Source organism: Musca domestica, unplaced genomic scaffold (genome assembly GCF_030504385.1).
Source record: "Musca domestica strain aabys unplaced genomic scaffold, Musca_domestica.polishedcontigs.V.1.1 9, whole genome shotgun sequence".
Lineage (NCBI taxonomy): Eukaryota > Metazoa > Arthropoda > Insecta > Diptera > Muscidae > Musca > Musca domestica.
In genome coordinates, this window is record NW_026712435.1 from 21,264,326 (window position 1) to 21,281,538 (window position 17,213).

Here is a 17,213-nt window from a genome sequence, read left to right on the forward strand (position 1 = left end):
CTTCAAATGCAAAATTTGAAACAATTCCGGTGAAAAATGTCGCTAAAATCATTAAAATACCGAATATCGGAAGGTGCCGTTATAAAGGGGCTATAGGAAGACGTGGGCCTGCACAGAAAATTTTCAGTCTTAGGCTGTAGTATACATTACGAACTTCAAATACCAAATTTGAAACATGTCGCTAAAATTATTCAAATACCCAATATCGGGAGGAACCGTTATATGGGGGCTATACGAAGATGTGGACCTGCACAGACAATTTTCTGTCTTAGGCTGTAGTATCCATTACGAACTTCAAATGCCAAATTTGAAACAATTCCGGTGAAAAATGTCGCTAAAATTAATAAAATACCGAATATCGGGAGGTACCGTTATAAGGGGGCTATACGAAGACGTGGGCATGCACAGAAAATTTTCTGTCTTAGGCTGTAGTATACATTACGAACTTCAAATACCAAATTTGAAACAATTCCGGTGAAAAATGTCGCCAAAACTACTCAAATACCGAATATCGAGAGGTACCGCTATATGGAGGCTATACCAAAACGTGGACCTACATAGCCCATTTTCAATACCAAAAGTCCTGCAGACATAATATACATTTGAGTAAAATTTTATCAATCTACTTCAATTCGTTCCGAAGCTAGAGTGATTTCCACAGACGGACAGACGGACGGACATCGCTAAATCGACATAGAATTTTATGCTGATCAAGAATATATATATGTTATAACCCAAACCAAAATGCCTTTCCAATGACTTGGCAATATATTCATATTACAATTATCGTATTCATATTACAATTATCGTACCATCTGTCATTTAGAAAAAAAGCCACACCCTTCTTGCAAATCACACAATCGATCGTATTTCAAATCATACGATCGAATCAAAAGACCAATAAATAATCATACGATGTATCTAGAATTAAAATAAACAATTATGTATATTGCACTCATTCACAAATAAAGATTTAGTTCCATTCCAGCAGCAAACTTTAATTGACGTGTTATTTTTTAACGCGAGTTTCGCCAAAGGGAGGAAACTCACTTTAGTTTTTAAAAAATATAATACTATTAAGAATGATTAAAATTGGCGCAGTCGGTAGGATACCATGACCGTTTGGTAGTCCGTGAAACGAAATCCTACGTAAAAGGATAAGTCCTCCGGAAAGGGACAATAAACTTAGTGATTAAAGAAACATTTTAGTGAATAGTAAAAAAGAAACAAGTTAACAAAATTACGTTAAACAAGAAAACTAGGAAAAGTTAAAAGTGGACATCACATCCTAATAAGAGAGAAATAAATTTTTAAGATTAACAAATTGTTACAAATTTAAAAAAGCAAATAATTACAATATAAGAAATAATTACGAAACTTAAAAAGTGAAAGTGGTAAAACATTAGAGGAAAACTAAAAAACATTAAAAGACTTACAAATAGCCAAAAAATAGCAACGAAGTGAAATTTGGAACATTAATAAGATTATAAAAAAATTGAAACAAAATGAATAACGCAAATCAACCAGCCCTTAACCCAGCGCAAAACAACATACAATTACGTACGCTAGACATCAATCCCCTTACATATATTGAAAAATTAAGGGAATTTGATGGGAAGAAGGAAGACCTCACAACATTCATAACAAATGTAGATGACATAATTCCTACATTAATGTTATACAACGAACAAGCTCAAAGAATGTGTATGAACATCGTAAAATCAAAACTAACTGGAAACGCCAGAAGAGCAATGGAGGTTCATCCCCATTTGACCCTTTGGACTGACATAAAAGCGATGCTAAATACCAACTTTGGTGGCTTTGCCACTGTGGACCAATTATATCAGGAACTGAGAGCAGCGCAGTATAAAGGAGATACTATGGATTTCTACAACCACATCCAACACAAACTAGCAATTCTTAACCAAAAATGTGGTCAGGAGAATCGATTGGATGAAGTCGATAGGAATATCCAAACTGGTCTGAAGACTTTTATAACACGTCTTCCAATCCATATGAGGACTGTATTATGCGCATTAAAACCACAAAGTATGGAGGAAGCTTTGCATGAATTGAACTCTGCGGGATTCCTGAACAACGAAAAGAAGAAGGACAAACCACAACCAAGTCCCCAACAACAACATTGGCAACCAAAAATAATGCAGCCACATTACCAACAACAGCAACATTGGCAACCAACGATAATGCAGCCACATTACCAACAACAACAACAACATTGGCAACCAAAAATAATGCAGCCACATTACCAACAACAGCAACATTGGCAACCAAGGATAATGCAGCCACATTACCAACAACAACAACATTGGCAGCCGAGAATTGTACAACCAAATTTCCAGCAACATGGATCGCAACAACCTTACTACAAGCCTCAGCAACCACAAATCAGACAACAGCCTCCAACATCATATCAACAAAAGCATGAATCAATGGATGTTGATGCATCTCAACAATCAAAAAGGCAGACACACCACCAGGAGCAGAAATCATGTAAGAATTTAGAAGGTATTAACAATAAAATAGAGATAAGCGAAATGTATCAAGATGATTTGTATCAAGACAGTGTATATCAGGATAATAAAGAAGATCAATACAGTTCTGAATATGAGTATGGTACTAATGAAAATTTTGAAGCCAAAGCGGAAAATTTTCGGTTAGTTCCTTACAAGGAGCCACCGGACTTCCCTATATCATACTCAAAGGAAGATCAAGGAAAACAAGATTATTAATTGACACGGGTTCCACAGAAAATCTAATATGTAAAGATCATTGTCCTCCACAGTATATAAAAAATTCTCACACTCCAATATACATTAAAACTGCAGCAGGTGTCATTACGGTTGACCGCAATGCCCATTTTCCAAAAAATTCTATTAAGATTCCCCTTAATTCAGGTACAACATTTAGGGTGTATACCTTTCACAAATTCTTCGATGGAATATTAGGCAACCAAACATTACAAGAAAATTGTTCTGTAATTGATTATAGGAAAAAAGAAGTAAGTATTAACGGTCAAAAGTTCAGGATATATTTTGAAGGAGATTCTGAAGATGACGAATTTTCACTACAAACATTGCCAGAACTCCATCATATTAACATACTAGGAATTACTGAGCAGCTAAGGACAGACCACCTAAATACAGAAGAAAAATCAGAGCTCCAAAGATTAATAACTAAATATGAAAATGCCTTTTACCATCCGGGAGATGATCTGACCTTTACCAATGAGATAAAGCACAAGATAGAAACAGGAGATCATGGCCCTGTATATACGAAATCATATAGGTATCCAGCAATACATACTGAAGAGGTAGATCGACAAATGAATGAAATGCTAGAACAAGGTATAATAAAGCATAGTTCATCTCCATATAATTCTCCTATCTGGGTAGTACCCAAGAAGGAAGATAAAGTAGGAAACAAGGAATGGAGAATTGTTATAGACTATAGAAAATTGAATGCTATCACTGAAGATGATAGATATCCAATACCAGTAATTGACGACATACTAGATAAACTAGGTCGAGCTAACTATTTCACAACATTGGACTTAACAAAGGGATTTTATCAGATTGAGGTAGATCCAAAAGATAGGGAAAAAACAGCATTCTCTACAACAAATGGACATTATGAATTTATAAGAATGCCATTCGGTCTAAAGAATGCTCCGGCAACTTTTCAGCGAATGATGAACAACGTGCTCAGAGAGCATATAAACAGGATATGTGTGGTATACATGGATGATATTTTAGTATTTTCGACTTCATTACAGGAGCATATGGAAAACTTGGGAAAAGTTTTGAAAACATTAGAAGTTGCAAATCTAAAAGTATCCTTAAATAAATCAGACTTCTTGAAAAAAGAGACTGAATTTTTAGGACATGTAGTGACTAATAATGGGATAAAACCAAACCCGAATAAAATAAGATGTATTAAGGAGTTCCCCATACCAAAAGATGTTAAGGAAATACAAAGTTTTCTGGGATTAACGGGTTATTACAGAAAGTTTATCCCAAGTTATGCAAAAATTGCAAAACCCTTGACCATGAGACTTAAAAAAGATGCAATAATTAATACTGAAGATGCTGACTATGTACAAGCATTTAAGAAGTTACAACAGATTCTGATGTCCGATATGGTACTTCAATACCCGGATTTTGAAAAGAGTTTTACTCTGACTACCGATGCTAGTAATTATGCATTAGGAGCCGTCCTGTCACAAAGCAATGGACCAATAGCGTTTGCTTCACGCACTTTAAACCGTCATGAGATTAATTATTCCACAGTTGAAAAAGAATTACTTGCAATTGTTTGGGCAGTTAAGCAATTCAGACATTATCTTTACGGTAGGAAATTCGAACTAAGAACCGATCATAAACCCCTTATATGGCTGGCAAATCTTAAGGACCCTAATTCCAAACTAATCCGTTGGAAAATAAGGTTAAATGAATACGAATTTGACATCAAACATGTAGAAGGAAAGAATAATAAAGTAGCTGATGCTCTCTCAAGAATTAGAGAAGTTAATGCAATCACAGCTAAAAGAAAACATAAATGTGAGATATGTAATAAAATGTTTAGTAAGAAGAATCTGCTTAGGAAACATTTGGATGAACATTTAAAGAAAAGACCACCTTCACCTACTTCTACAATACACAGTGCTGACGAAGATGGCCATAATTTCTTTAAGATATCAGAGAAACCTCTTCAGCACTACAAGAACCAAATAAAAATTGACAATTCCAAGGACAATAAGACGACACATGAACGGATATATGATAGGAATAGGAAAATATACGCTTATGAAACATTCGACGACGAATTAATATCACGAATATTGAATGAAGCCATGGAAAATAATCTTTCAGCATTGTATTGTGAGGATACGGAAATTTTATTGAAATTACAGGAAAAATATAAAACCACAAAAGATAATCCTTTAAATACAAAACAATTTGAAATCATATTAACAACTAAATTTCTGCAAGATGTTAGATACGAAGAACTCCTAGAAATCATAAATAGACACCACCGATTTGAAAACAATCATCCAGGAATAGATAAAACATATATTGAATTAAAAAGGAAATACTATTATCCGAATATGAAAAAGGAAATTGTTAAAATTATAAATAACTGCGTTATATGTAATTTCAAAATAGAAAGAAACCCCGTCAAATTACCATTCGAAAAAACGGAAACACCACATGGACCTTATGTTCATTACCACTTGGATATTTGGTATCTTAATAACCAAATATTTTATTTGACCATGATTGACAAATTTACAAAATATGCAGCAATGGAAGAATTATCTGACAAAACACCATTACAGGCTATAAAAGCTGTAAATAAATTGTTCCTCATCATGAAGAAACCCCAAAAGATTACTATGGATAATGACCCGACGTTTTCTAATCCAGTATTTACGGGACACCTTGAAGATAATGATATTCAGTATCACTTTACAACACCTCATAGACATACTGGTAATTCGGACATTGAACGTTTTCATAGCAGTTTAAATGAGAATATTAGAATATTAAAAATTAGGGAGGAAAATAATGATGTAGCATACAACTATGATTTACCTTTGCAGGCATTACAGGCATACAACAATAGTTTACATCTTTCTACGAAACAGAAACCCATTGACCTTCATTTTTATAACTCAGATATTCATATGGAAAAAGTTTATAATGAAATTGAAACAGCAAAGGAAAAGATGTTAAAATACAGAAATAAAGAAAGAAAGGATGAAGATATTAATCCTAAATTTGGAAGAACAGCAATCCCTCATAAGACCGAGACTAAAATAAAACAGTTGACTACACGGAAAATTAATGACAAAAAATATAAATTAGATAACCGAAATACAATACTTCATAAAGACCAGTTCATTAAAAGGAAATGTCTTTCCAGGTCTCTGGAAGTCCTTGCTGGCGATTTTCTTGATGATATCCCCAGTGGTAGCGCAGAAGCTCGAGGTAGTCGATTTGAATAAAGGCAACGGATATGCAATGATACAACTTAATGACAAAATGTTAATAGATGACTATATTAAAATTCTTCACATATTTAACACCACAAAATATATGGATTTTTTGAATGAATTGGGAGAGGAAGTTTCGCATATTAATGATTCATTTTTATCGCATGAAATCGAGCACATACATTTACGACTTAAAAGTATAATTCCCCATCAAGCTAGAAATAGAAGAGGTTTAATTAATCTTTTTGGTACAGGATTAAAATATCTATATGGTACAATGGATAATAATGATAGAGAAGAGATTGAAAGACAACTGCAAAATTTGGAGAAGAATGAACATAATATAATAACGCAAACTAATAATCAAATACACATAAATACACAATTTGACAATCAACTAGCTAACTTAACAAAATTATATAATGACCAAACAAAACTGTTGATTAAGAGCATGTCAAACGTTAAATCAATTAAAGATAACACAGCAAAAGCTGATAAAGTTTACCGTCTTAAATACCAAATTGATCATATGGGCAAATTATTAGATAAAGTAAGAGACCTAATCTTGGCTTCCAAATTAAATATTCTCACTCGAGATATCCTGAGTGATGAAGAAATTAGAATATATAATATAACCATAGATAAAATGAAAGAAATTAAGATGAATTTAGCCCTTTACAAAAATAATATAGTATTTGTCTTAAAAGTACCCCAATATAATCCTAAAATATTCCAAGAAGTATATATTCAACCAATACCTAATAAAGAAAAAATGCAAATTAATATTGCAGAAAAATTGTATATCACAAAAGATAATAAAATTTATTATGATGTTAATGAAACACCAAATCTAAGGGAAGTTGAGGATGATTGTATATCCAATCTGTTTAATTATAAGCTCATGAAATGTCATTATATACAAAATACTAAACCAAAAGTTGTCGAAATTGGCTTAAATATTATAATTGCTATAAATACTAATCAAATTGTTAATCATACATGTAACAAATACCCATTAAAATTATCTGGAAATCACATGCTGATCATAGAAAATTGCAAAGTAAAATTGGACAAATGGTACAATAAAGTAATGTTTCAAAACATGTTAATAATTCCAAATCCCTACAGAGACATACATATGATAAATGATTCATATGATTCTTTAGAGGAAATACAGTATCATCATATTAAAAATACCGAATTCATATCAGAAATAAAATTTGAACAGAAAGTAACTAATTACACAGTAATAGTCTTGACAGCTGTAATTATACTTATTATAGCATTGTATCTGTATGTAAAATATAGATCAAGCACAGTAAAAGTAAAAGTAACTATGCCCTTCCCCTCAGCTCCTTTGGAACACGGGAAAGAGTCTTCGTCCGGGGGTGTTATAACCCAAACCAAAATGCCTTTCCAATGACTTGGCAATATATTCATATTACAATTATCGTATTCATATTACAATTATCGTACCATCTGTCATTTAGAAAAAAAGCCACACCCTTCTTGCAAATCACACAATCGATCGTATTTCAAATCATACGATCGAATCAAAAGACCAATAAATAATCATACGATGTATCTAGAATTAAAATAAACAATTATGTATATTGCACTCATTCACAAATAAAGATTTAGTTCCATTCCAGCAGCAAACTTTAATTGACGTGTTATTTTTTAACGCGAGTTTCGCCAAAGGGAGGAAACTCACTTTAGTTTTTAAAAAATATAATACTATTAAGAATGATTAAAATTTATACTTTGTGGGGTCTGTCATTCCGTGTTACAAATGGTACTATGGTGGAGGGTATAAAAATCGAAAGGCGTTAAATCGCACGATCTAGGCGGCCACTTCAGGTCTTCAAAATGCGAAATAACATGACCGGGAAATGACTGATGCTGTAGTTTAATTTTTTCTCTGGCTGTATGACATGTGACGCCGTCTTATTGAAGCCACATGCCCTTCACGTTCATTTCTTCATTTCTAGACAAGAAACAACTGGTTATCATTTACACTTGACCCACACCACACCGTGACACGTTGAGGATGCAATCGATTCTCGTGAATCATTCGAGGATTTTCCTCGCCTCAAATGCGAAATTCTGGCTACTGACGAAGCCATCAAGATGGAAATAGGCCTCGTCACTGAAGATACCCTATAAATGAACTCATTTGAAGAGAGAAAGTTGGAGAAAAGAGAGAAAAGGGGAAATCGGCAGAAAGATGCCCTGTCAATCGCTTCAAAAAATGCAATATGAGTCTACTACCTGTTTTGCTCAATTTTTGGGTTGCAGAAGTATTAATCCTCTGCATCGGCTAATATATATATTTCTTGACATTTTCTATCAGACCCTTCGAATTTGAAGTCGTTTTCATTTCATATTATTTCCGACAATATGTGAGACAACAAAACAAATTATTCATCCCCTTCTTTCTTTATGTATTTATTTCTGGTGTCCCACATAGAAAACCCATATTTATATAATATATATTCGAAAAACGGTATAACTGTATGAACACGTATTTTAATATTAACTATTTGTTGACCAAACAATGACTAGGCTTTTGCCCACAGATACATTATTAGCTTATCGATTTCGAATTGATGGGTATATGTGTGCTTCGATAGACATATTTTGTTTAACAACTATAAATTAATAAAAGCAATAATTGAAGGTTACCAGTGACATGGTCCCACAAGGCTACAATTTATTTATGTATAATTATAAACATATTTCGTTGGCATATAAATTTCTTCCTGTATGTTTCGTCAGGAGAGTATTGTCGTTTAACAAAGTGGTATCCGCGTTGGTGTTGTACGTTGTGTTGATATTTGTTTTAAAAGGCTTTTCTTGTAAAAGGATATAATTTATGTTTGGCAGCAAAGCGGGAATGTGAAAACAAAGGCAACGCATTGTAAGGTCGTTAAAATATGGTATTTGCTTTTTTGGCTTTGCTTTGAATATTTTGTAGTTGAATTAAATTAATGATTCGTAGCTGTTTATTATACATAAGTAAGACCGGCTATGTCTAAGGCAGAAAATTATATGGTTGAAATTAATTTTTTTCTATTGCACATACAAGAAGGGATACAATAAAGCGAAATAATCCATGCATATAGAGACGTAAAAGATGAGTGATTGATTGCCTCAGCCACGCTCCGATTAAATACCTGGATATTTTCCGTCTATGGCACTGTTGGTAAAAGAAATTCAAGAAGTGTTTTTATACCCTACACCACAAGGTGGTCAGGGTATTATGTCTTTGTGCATTTGTTTGTAACAGGCAAAAGGAAACGAGATAGACCCATAGTTATACCCTACACCACAAGGTGGTCAGGGTATTATGTCTTTGTGCATTTGTTTGTAACAGGTTAAAGGAAACGAGATAGACCCATAGTTCCTTTTGATGATCTGCATAGAATCACTTTCTGAGTTGATTTATGCATGTCAGTCCGTCTGTCCATGTATTTTTGTGAACAAAATGCAGATCGAATTTTATTATCCGATTGAGATGAAATTTTGCAAACAACATTTTTTTGGCCCAAGGACGAACCCTATTGAAATTGGAGATAATCGGTAAAAATTTAGATATAGCTCCCATATATATCTTCGTCCGATTTGCTTTTTATTGTGCACCAAACGTGTAATATCAGCCCGAATAGTATGGAATTTTGCACATACAACCAAATTAGGCCTGAAAATAAGTATGCCAAATTTGATCGATATCGGTTCAGATATAGCTATAGCTCCCATATATATTGTTCATCCGATTTGTTATTTTTGTCCTCCTCAGCCGTAATATGCACTCTGTAACAACAGTATTTGGGGAATTAATTCAAATGCAGCTCAGAAATACCTTTGCTAAATTTTATAGAGATCGGTTCAGATTTGGATATAGCACCCATATATAACTTCGTCCGATTTACCTTTTATTGTGCACCAAACGTCTAATATTTGCCTAAATGCGATGGAATTTGGCACATACGACCGAATTGAGTCTAGAAGCTAGTATGCCAAATTTGGTGAAGATCGGTTCGCTATAGCTTCCATATATATTGTTCATCCGATTTGTTGTATTTTTTACCCACAGCCGTAATATGCACTCCCTAACAACGATATTCAGGGAAATATTTAAAATTCAGCTTAGAAACATCTTTACTAAATTTTATCGAGATCGGTTCAGATTTGGATATATCTCCCATATATATCTTTATCTGATTTCAAATTAATTTTGCACCAAATGGGCAATACAAGTCCGAATTTAAAAGATACAAATGCTTTGGCATATTTAGTCCTTTGAATTGTAAATTATAATTATAATCATAGCGTGTATGATTGAATTCTCCCATAAAAACTTTTAATTGTTATGTGGAGCTTAACTAAATTAGCAAAGTGGTGTAGGGTATCATAAAATCGGCCCCGCCCGACTTTAGGACTTTCTTTACTGTTTTTTTTTTTTTTTTTTTTTTTTTTTTTTGGAAATTTAAACGTAAAAATGATTAAGAGTTGTAATTCTTTCGTAAGATCTAGAATTCTTGTAGTAGTATTTTTGGAAAAAGTACCAATTGGTAAAAAAAGTACTAATAATTTGTTAAAACCGCACATTTAGAGCTAAAATTTAAAAAAAATGCTATGCCTGAGGTATGTAGTTGGGAATATGCTGCTAAATTTAATTTTACAAAAGTTTAGACTTAACTAGAGAGGTACGAACTAACGTATTGGCATTTTGATACTTCTTTTTTGAGTCACTATTGGTGGAAATCTTTCAAAAAAGAGCTGTTTATTGATTTCTCTAAAATGGTACAAACTATGCTTTTTTATACCACTAACTTTTTTGTGCCCTCAGCCATATGACCACAAAGTTTTGATACGGTTTTGATATGGTCAAAACGTGTCTCTTCGAAATAACGGCTTTAGACCCTCGGTCTCTTTTTGCACCAAATCTGTTTCAGGACATTTGGAGTCGATGTATGGGTGTCCGTCCGTCTGTTTGGCGCACGATAATTATCAAAGGGAGTATTCGATTTGGTACATCGAATTTAGATCGAGTTCGGAGATGGGCAACATCGGTCAAATCCTTCAGGTACCTCCTCCACAAAAGGTCGAAATTTTAAAGGAGAATAGTTTATTGTACAGAAAGATAAAGGATGATCCGATTTTGCTCCAACTTTGCAAATATCAATATTTGCATCAATGCGGGGTCAAGCACGAAAACAGACAATATCGGTCCACTCCTGCTGGTACTTCCCCCACAGAAGGTCTAAATTTCGAATAATGATAACTCTTATAAAATGTGACATAAGAGTCCGATTGTCTTCAGATTAAACACATCACAATATTATTATCAACCCAAAATCTGGTGTGAAGATGGAATATATCCGCTGACTCCTTTGGTACCTCCCTCACAAAGGGTCAAAGTTTTCAAGAAGCTCATAAAACGCGAAATTAATATCCAATTCCAATCAAACTTACCACATCCCAATATTTCTATCAGCACAAGGTATGTTATACAGATGGCGGAAATCGGAACATTCCTTCTGATATCGCCCCCACAAAGGTTCCAAATATTGAATAACCAAAACGATTATAAAATCCAAAAAAAAGCATCCGGTTCTCTTCATATTACACATATCCCATTATTTCTACTAACGCAAGATCTGCTGTGAAGATGGAATATATTGGTCCACTCCTTTGGTACCTCCCCACAAACGATCAATATTTTGAATATCCAAGAAGCTCAAAAAGCGCAAAATTAATATCCGATTCCATAAAACATTGCCACATTCTTATATTTCTACCAACACAAGGTCTTTTATATAGATGGTAGAGATTGGAATATTCTTTCTGATACCGCCCCCGCAAAGTGTCCAAATGTTGAATAACCAAAACGAGCATAATATCCGAAATAAGCATCCAGTTCTCTTCAAATTTAACAGATCCCATTATTTCTACTAACACAAAATCTGCAGTGAAGATGTGATATATCTGGTACCACGCCCACAAAGGGCTCAAGCTCCCATATATGTATTCGTCCGATTTGTTTCGTTCTCTAATTTTCGAATAATAGCAACTTAAACGAATTTGCTCATTTCCAATTTATTGGTAGATGTTGCACGTAAATGGTCTTCCTAGATCTGGAACCAATATTTCCCAAAGACCTATAATCTCTCAGAAGTGGCAAATGATTAACATTTATTATAGGTTTTTGACTAAAACGCATCTATATGAGATGCAGACATTTGACTATATTCTTCAACGAAATCAGCGTTAACGAAATAGTCAGAAGTGCGTCTTTCCTGCATTTGTGAATTCTCCAAAAAGTCGCTGGAATGGACATTTTCGTATTTTGTCTACAAAAGTTAGCAAACTATTTCACACATTGAATATTTTTGAACGGCCATCAGAAACTGCTTGGCTTTTGCAATGTGCGGTAACCCTAATTCAAATGTGCATGAGATAGAGAGATATTCTAATGCGATTTTTTTAGACGTTTTTTCTTTCCTGCCAAGAGGCCATTCTGAATTAATGAGAAATGTCGAAATCAGTTCAGCCGTTCTCGACATATAAGACATCTTTCAAGCACATCTTCTTTGATAGACATATATATCGCACATATTTTGCTATATATCCGATTTGTTGGATGTTAACGTCAATGTAAAGGTCAGAAGTAACCTTGTCATGACTTTGTGATTTCGCCAGGATTTAAAAAAATCACGGTTTACTGAAAAAAATTGAATTTTTTCAACACAAAATATATGGTCTATTTTACCCGCTAAATATTATCAAATGACCACCCAAATTGGTAGGCTTCTTCCCCGCCCTAAACTCTAGCTACATACGAAATTCCGCGTCAATTGGTCTATAATTGCGACCTGTATAGCTACTGCAAAATCCGAAATTTTTTCAGTATTTGGTCCATTTTAACCCCTGAACATTTGGCGATCATCTCCAAAAGAAATAGGCTTCTATTCTGACCCCAACCCCACCTCCATTCTAAATTTCGTAAGGATCGGGCCATAATTGCGACCTGTAGCGTGATTAAAAATTAACATGGACAGACGGACATACATAGCTAGATCGACTCAGCTCGGCGAGCTAGGAAGATCCATATATACTTTCCTATATGGGAAACCAATATTTCGAGGTGTTACATAAATTCTGGGCCAATTAAACTTATAATACCCCCAACACATAGTGTTGTAGGGTATAAATATGGTTATGGAAATCAGTTGTGAAATTATTAATTTAAATATTTTAATTTTCTTAATTTCAAATTTTAGAACCTGCATATATTTATGGGATAAATCTGTTTTCCACAGAATCGTGGCTCGTTATTTATAGTAGCACATTTATTTTTTCCATATTTCACACAATCAACGCACACACACACACACACAAATATCTTCAAGAAAGAAAAAAAAACCAAGTCCCATTTATTTTTATTGTTTGTTTAATTAAGTTCGTGTTAAGCTTAAAAAGACGCAGCATAACGCGCTGTGGGAATCCTTACATATTTTAAATAATTCCCCGATGTATAAGAAAATATGCTTGGCGCTGTGTTAAAAACGAAAGTCAATAACTTCATTTGGCATTCAGCGCAAAATAAACACATTTATCCGAACACTTCAATGGAAGCCCATTCGAAATTCAACCAGTTCTGGTATTTGTGAATAAATAACATCTTAAGTGTAACGTAGGCTAGGAGCGCGCGCCGTTGGTAATCGTTTGCCCGTCAGCCTGACAAATGACATGGCCAATTCGTTTTACCATTCCGATTAAAAATGTTAAAAGTCCTACTAGAGTGGTGGCGGAGCAGTAGTTCGTTCCAAAGGAATACCAAAAACTCTTTAAATTTACATAAAATAAATATTTACATTTATTTAAGTGCGAAAAATGTTTATTTCTTTAGCCGACTGCAAATATTTGTGTAGAATACATTCGTTTGTTGGTTCGTTCCGAATTGACAGCGTCCTCGTTTACGGTTTACCGTTCACTGCTCAAAGGCTGCAAAGTACTTTTGAAAGAGCAGCAGCAGTAATTCGCATTACAGTCGTTGTCGTCGTCGTGTTGGTTGGTTGGTTGGCTTGCCTTTCACAGACATTGTTTGCTGTCGAACGAAAAAGGCAATCGTTAATGACAATACCAACAACGACAACGCAAAAATCAAAACCTTTCATTTCGACATGCTTCACCTCCTCTTAAAGCATTCAGTTTTCCACCCAGTCACGGTGGTCTTTGTTGTTTCGGGGTTTTGAAAATCATCAGCATCTTTAATTTTTCATTAATTAACATAAGTTAAATGTAGTTGTAAAAGTTCCTACTGCCATTGGCGTCTGTTGTTAATATTAAAAATAGGAATTTAATTTGTTCTTCTGCTATAAAGATATTTAGTGCTGGGGGGTTGACGTTTAACAATTTCAAAAGAATTTTCCATGCTTTATTTAATTTACACAAAGGCAGCAATTTGGAACTTATAAAATAAGTCATACATATATATAGAGAGGGCGATAAAGAGAGAGGGAGGAAAATTAGTAAGGAGAGAATAAATACAGACTTACATAGACTTGAAGGCCAATATCAGGTCTCTGGTAGTAACGCATTTATTTCGTTCACCGAGATTTGTCAGCTTCAGGCGGTTGGAATCAGAGGATTCCATGTCGTAAATAATTTTCTAAATCCTGTTAAAACAGGTGCAAATATTATGAGTTTTTTTCTAAGTTAAAATTTAATTCTAATGAGACTTTTTAAGGCAATGAGATTTGTAAAAATGGTAGAAATTTACAGAAATTGAATAATAACAGCCTATTTTTGTATAAGAAATGATTTCAATCGAATTGCTCGTTATTTATAAGGGTTTCCTACCAATTTCCCAGGCTCCTGTCTATTTCCAAAAAGCTTTAATATTATATTTTTTTGTAAATTTTTTTTATTCTTCTCATAAAGAAATATGATAAAACAAACAGCTTGAAGAATATAGTCCTGTAAAATACGCCTAAAAAATAGGTATACATTCCTCCTAATAAGCATACAATTTTGGTGTGATTTAGACAATTTCTATTGAAAACGATAGCAAGAATCCTATCGCTTTTTCGGTCAGTTTCGTAAGTATTTTTGTTACAGAACTAAAAAATTAAAAAAAAAAAAACAACAATAAGAAAAAGTAAAAAGTGGGGCGGGGCCGACTATATGATACCATACACATCAAGCACATTTAGTAGAGTTCCCGTAACAAATTAATTTATATTGGGAATTTATTTGAAGTAGATCATATTACCTATCAACCTTCCAGAAAAAAAGTTATTCGTGATGCAATTCAAGCGTGATAGTGTGATTTCTTTATATTTGGCTGGAAAACCGCAAGTGGCTATCGTTAGAGCACTCCAGCATTTAAATGTGAATAAATCTTTTGTTTCTCGTACCATCACTCGTTACCGTGATACCGGTAGAAAATAGCAACATCAGCAGAAATGGTTCGAAAAGTAAAGAAGCGACTTGATCGAAACCCGTGTCGCAGTGACCGAAAAATGGCTAAGCTGAAAATATCGCAATATTCCATTCGGCAAATATTGAAAAATGAGGTCGGGGTAAAGCCATTGAAATTCCAAAAAGTGCAAGAACTTACACTGCAACAGTATGAAAATAGACTCAAAAGAGCTAAAGAGTTCCTTGGCTTGGCTGAAAGTGGTGAACTGCCGAATTTGGTTTTCTCCGATGAGAAAACATACGTTGTCCAGAAGTTTGTAAACAAACAAAACGATCGTGTTAACTTGCCAAAGGGGTCAGCTGAAAATGTGCAGCTTCGGTTGGCCACCAGAACTCAAGCGACGGCCATGGTGATGGTGTAGGACGCCATAACAGCAGATGGTCGCTCTCCACTCGTATTAATCGACCGTGGCATCAGAATAAATGCCGAATATTATCGCGAAAATATTTTGGAGGTGTATTAAAGCCTTGGGCACGCAAACATTTTGGTCGCAGACCTTGGACATTCCAACAGGTCTCAGCACGCGCCACCCAAGACTGATTACAAATTGATGTTCCTCGCTTCATTTCCAGCGCACAAGGGCACCAAAATCTCCGGATACCACCAAAATCTCCAGAAAGCAAAGTTGGCACTAAAAAATACCAAAGTGTCGATCACCTCAAGCAAGCGCTTCTCCTGGAAATGGGCCGAAATATCAAAATTCGTGCCAAAGGTGGCCAATTTGAACAAATCTAAACTTTTTCTAAGATTTGATGCTATTTGATGATTTGTTTTGATTTGAGAGATGTAAGTATCGAAAATTGTTAACCCTTTGTGGCGGAGGTACCAGAGGTAGTGGAGCATTATCTCTCATCTTCACGTCAGATCTTGTATTAGTATTATATTTAATATTTAAGTAAAAGTATTGGGATGTGATTTGAAGAGAATCGGATGTTTATTTTGCATTTTATGAGAGACATAATTGATCAATATTTTAACCCGATATGGGGTAGGTACCAAAAGTAGTTGTCCGATACCTTCCATCTTCACATCTGGTTTTGTGTTGATAGAAATATTGGGATATGTGAAATTTGAAAAGAATCGGATGCTCATTTTGCGTTTTATGACAGATATAATTATTAGAAATGTTGACAATTTTTTGGGGGAAGTACCAGAACGAGTGTTCCGATATATTCCATCTTCGTGCATGGTCTTGTGTTGATAGACATATTAAGATGTGTCGATTTTGAAAGGATTCGGGTGCTGTTTTACGCGGGGGAAGTACCAGATGGAGTTTACCAATATATTCTACCTCCACACCAGATCTTGTGTTAATACAAATATTGGAATGTGTTAAATTTGAAGACAATTGGACCCTTATTTCACATTTAATAAGAGTTATAATTATTCCAAATTTTTACCTTTTGTGGGAGATGAAGTAGGCCGATACCTAACCTAGCAATGACAAAATTATTGGAAGTTGCAAAGTTTGCAGAAAATCGAATGATTCTTCCTCTATTCTACGAGGTAAATTATTTTCTTTGGAAATGTTGGCCTTTTGTGGGGGAGGTACCAGAAGGAGTGGAGAGATATTGCCCATCTTCCAACTCGATCTTGGTATGGCAATAATACTTTCCTCGAGAGTTATCGTGCGCATCAAACAGTCAGATGGGCGAACACCCCTAGATCGACTTTAAATGTCCTGAAACGGATTTGGTCCAAAGAGACCTA

General features: G+C 34.5%; 1 protein-coding gene across 1 annotated transcript; it reads left to right on the forward strand.

Annotated features, from left to right (window-relative positions):
- The first annotated feature begins 1,280 nt into the window (after nt 1–1,280).
- Nucleotides 1,281–14,057, forward strand: LOC131806853 (putative mediator of RNA polymerase II transcription subunit 26). Its single transcript, XM_059131650.1, has 3 exons — nt 1,281–2,511; nt 5,944–6,563; nt 13,929–14,057. Exons 1-3 carry the CDS (start codon nt 1,506–1,508, stop codon nt 14,055–14,057), a joined length of 1,755 nt encoding a protein of 584 aa, XP_058987633.1. The 5' UTR covers nt 1,281–1,505.
- Nucleotides 14,058–17,213: the final 3,156 nt, after the last annotated feature.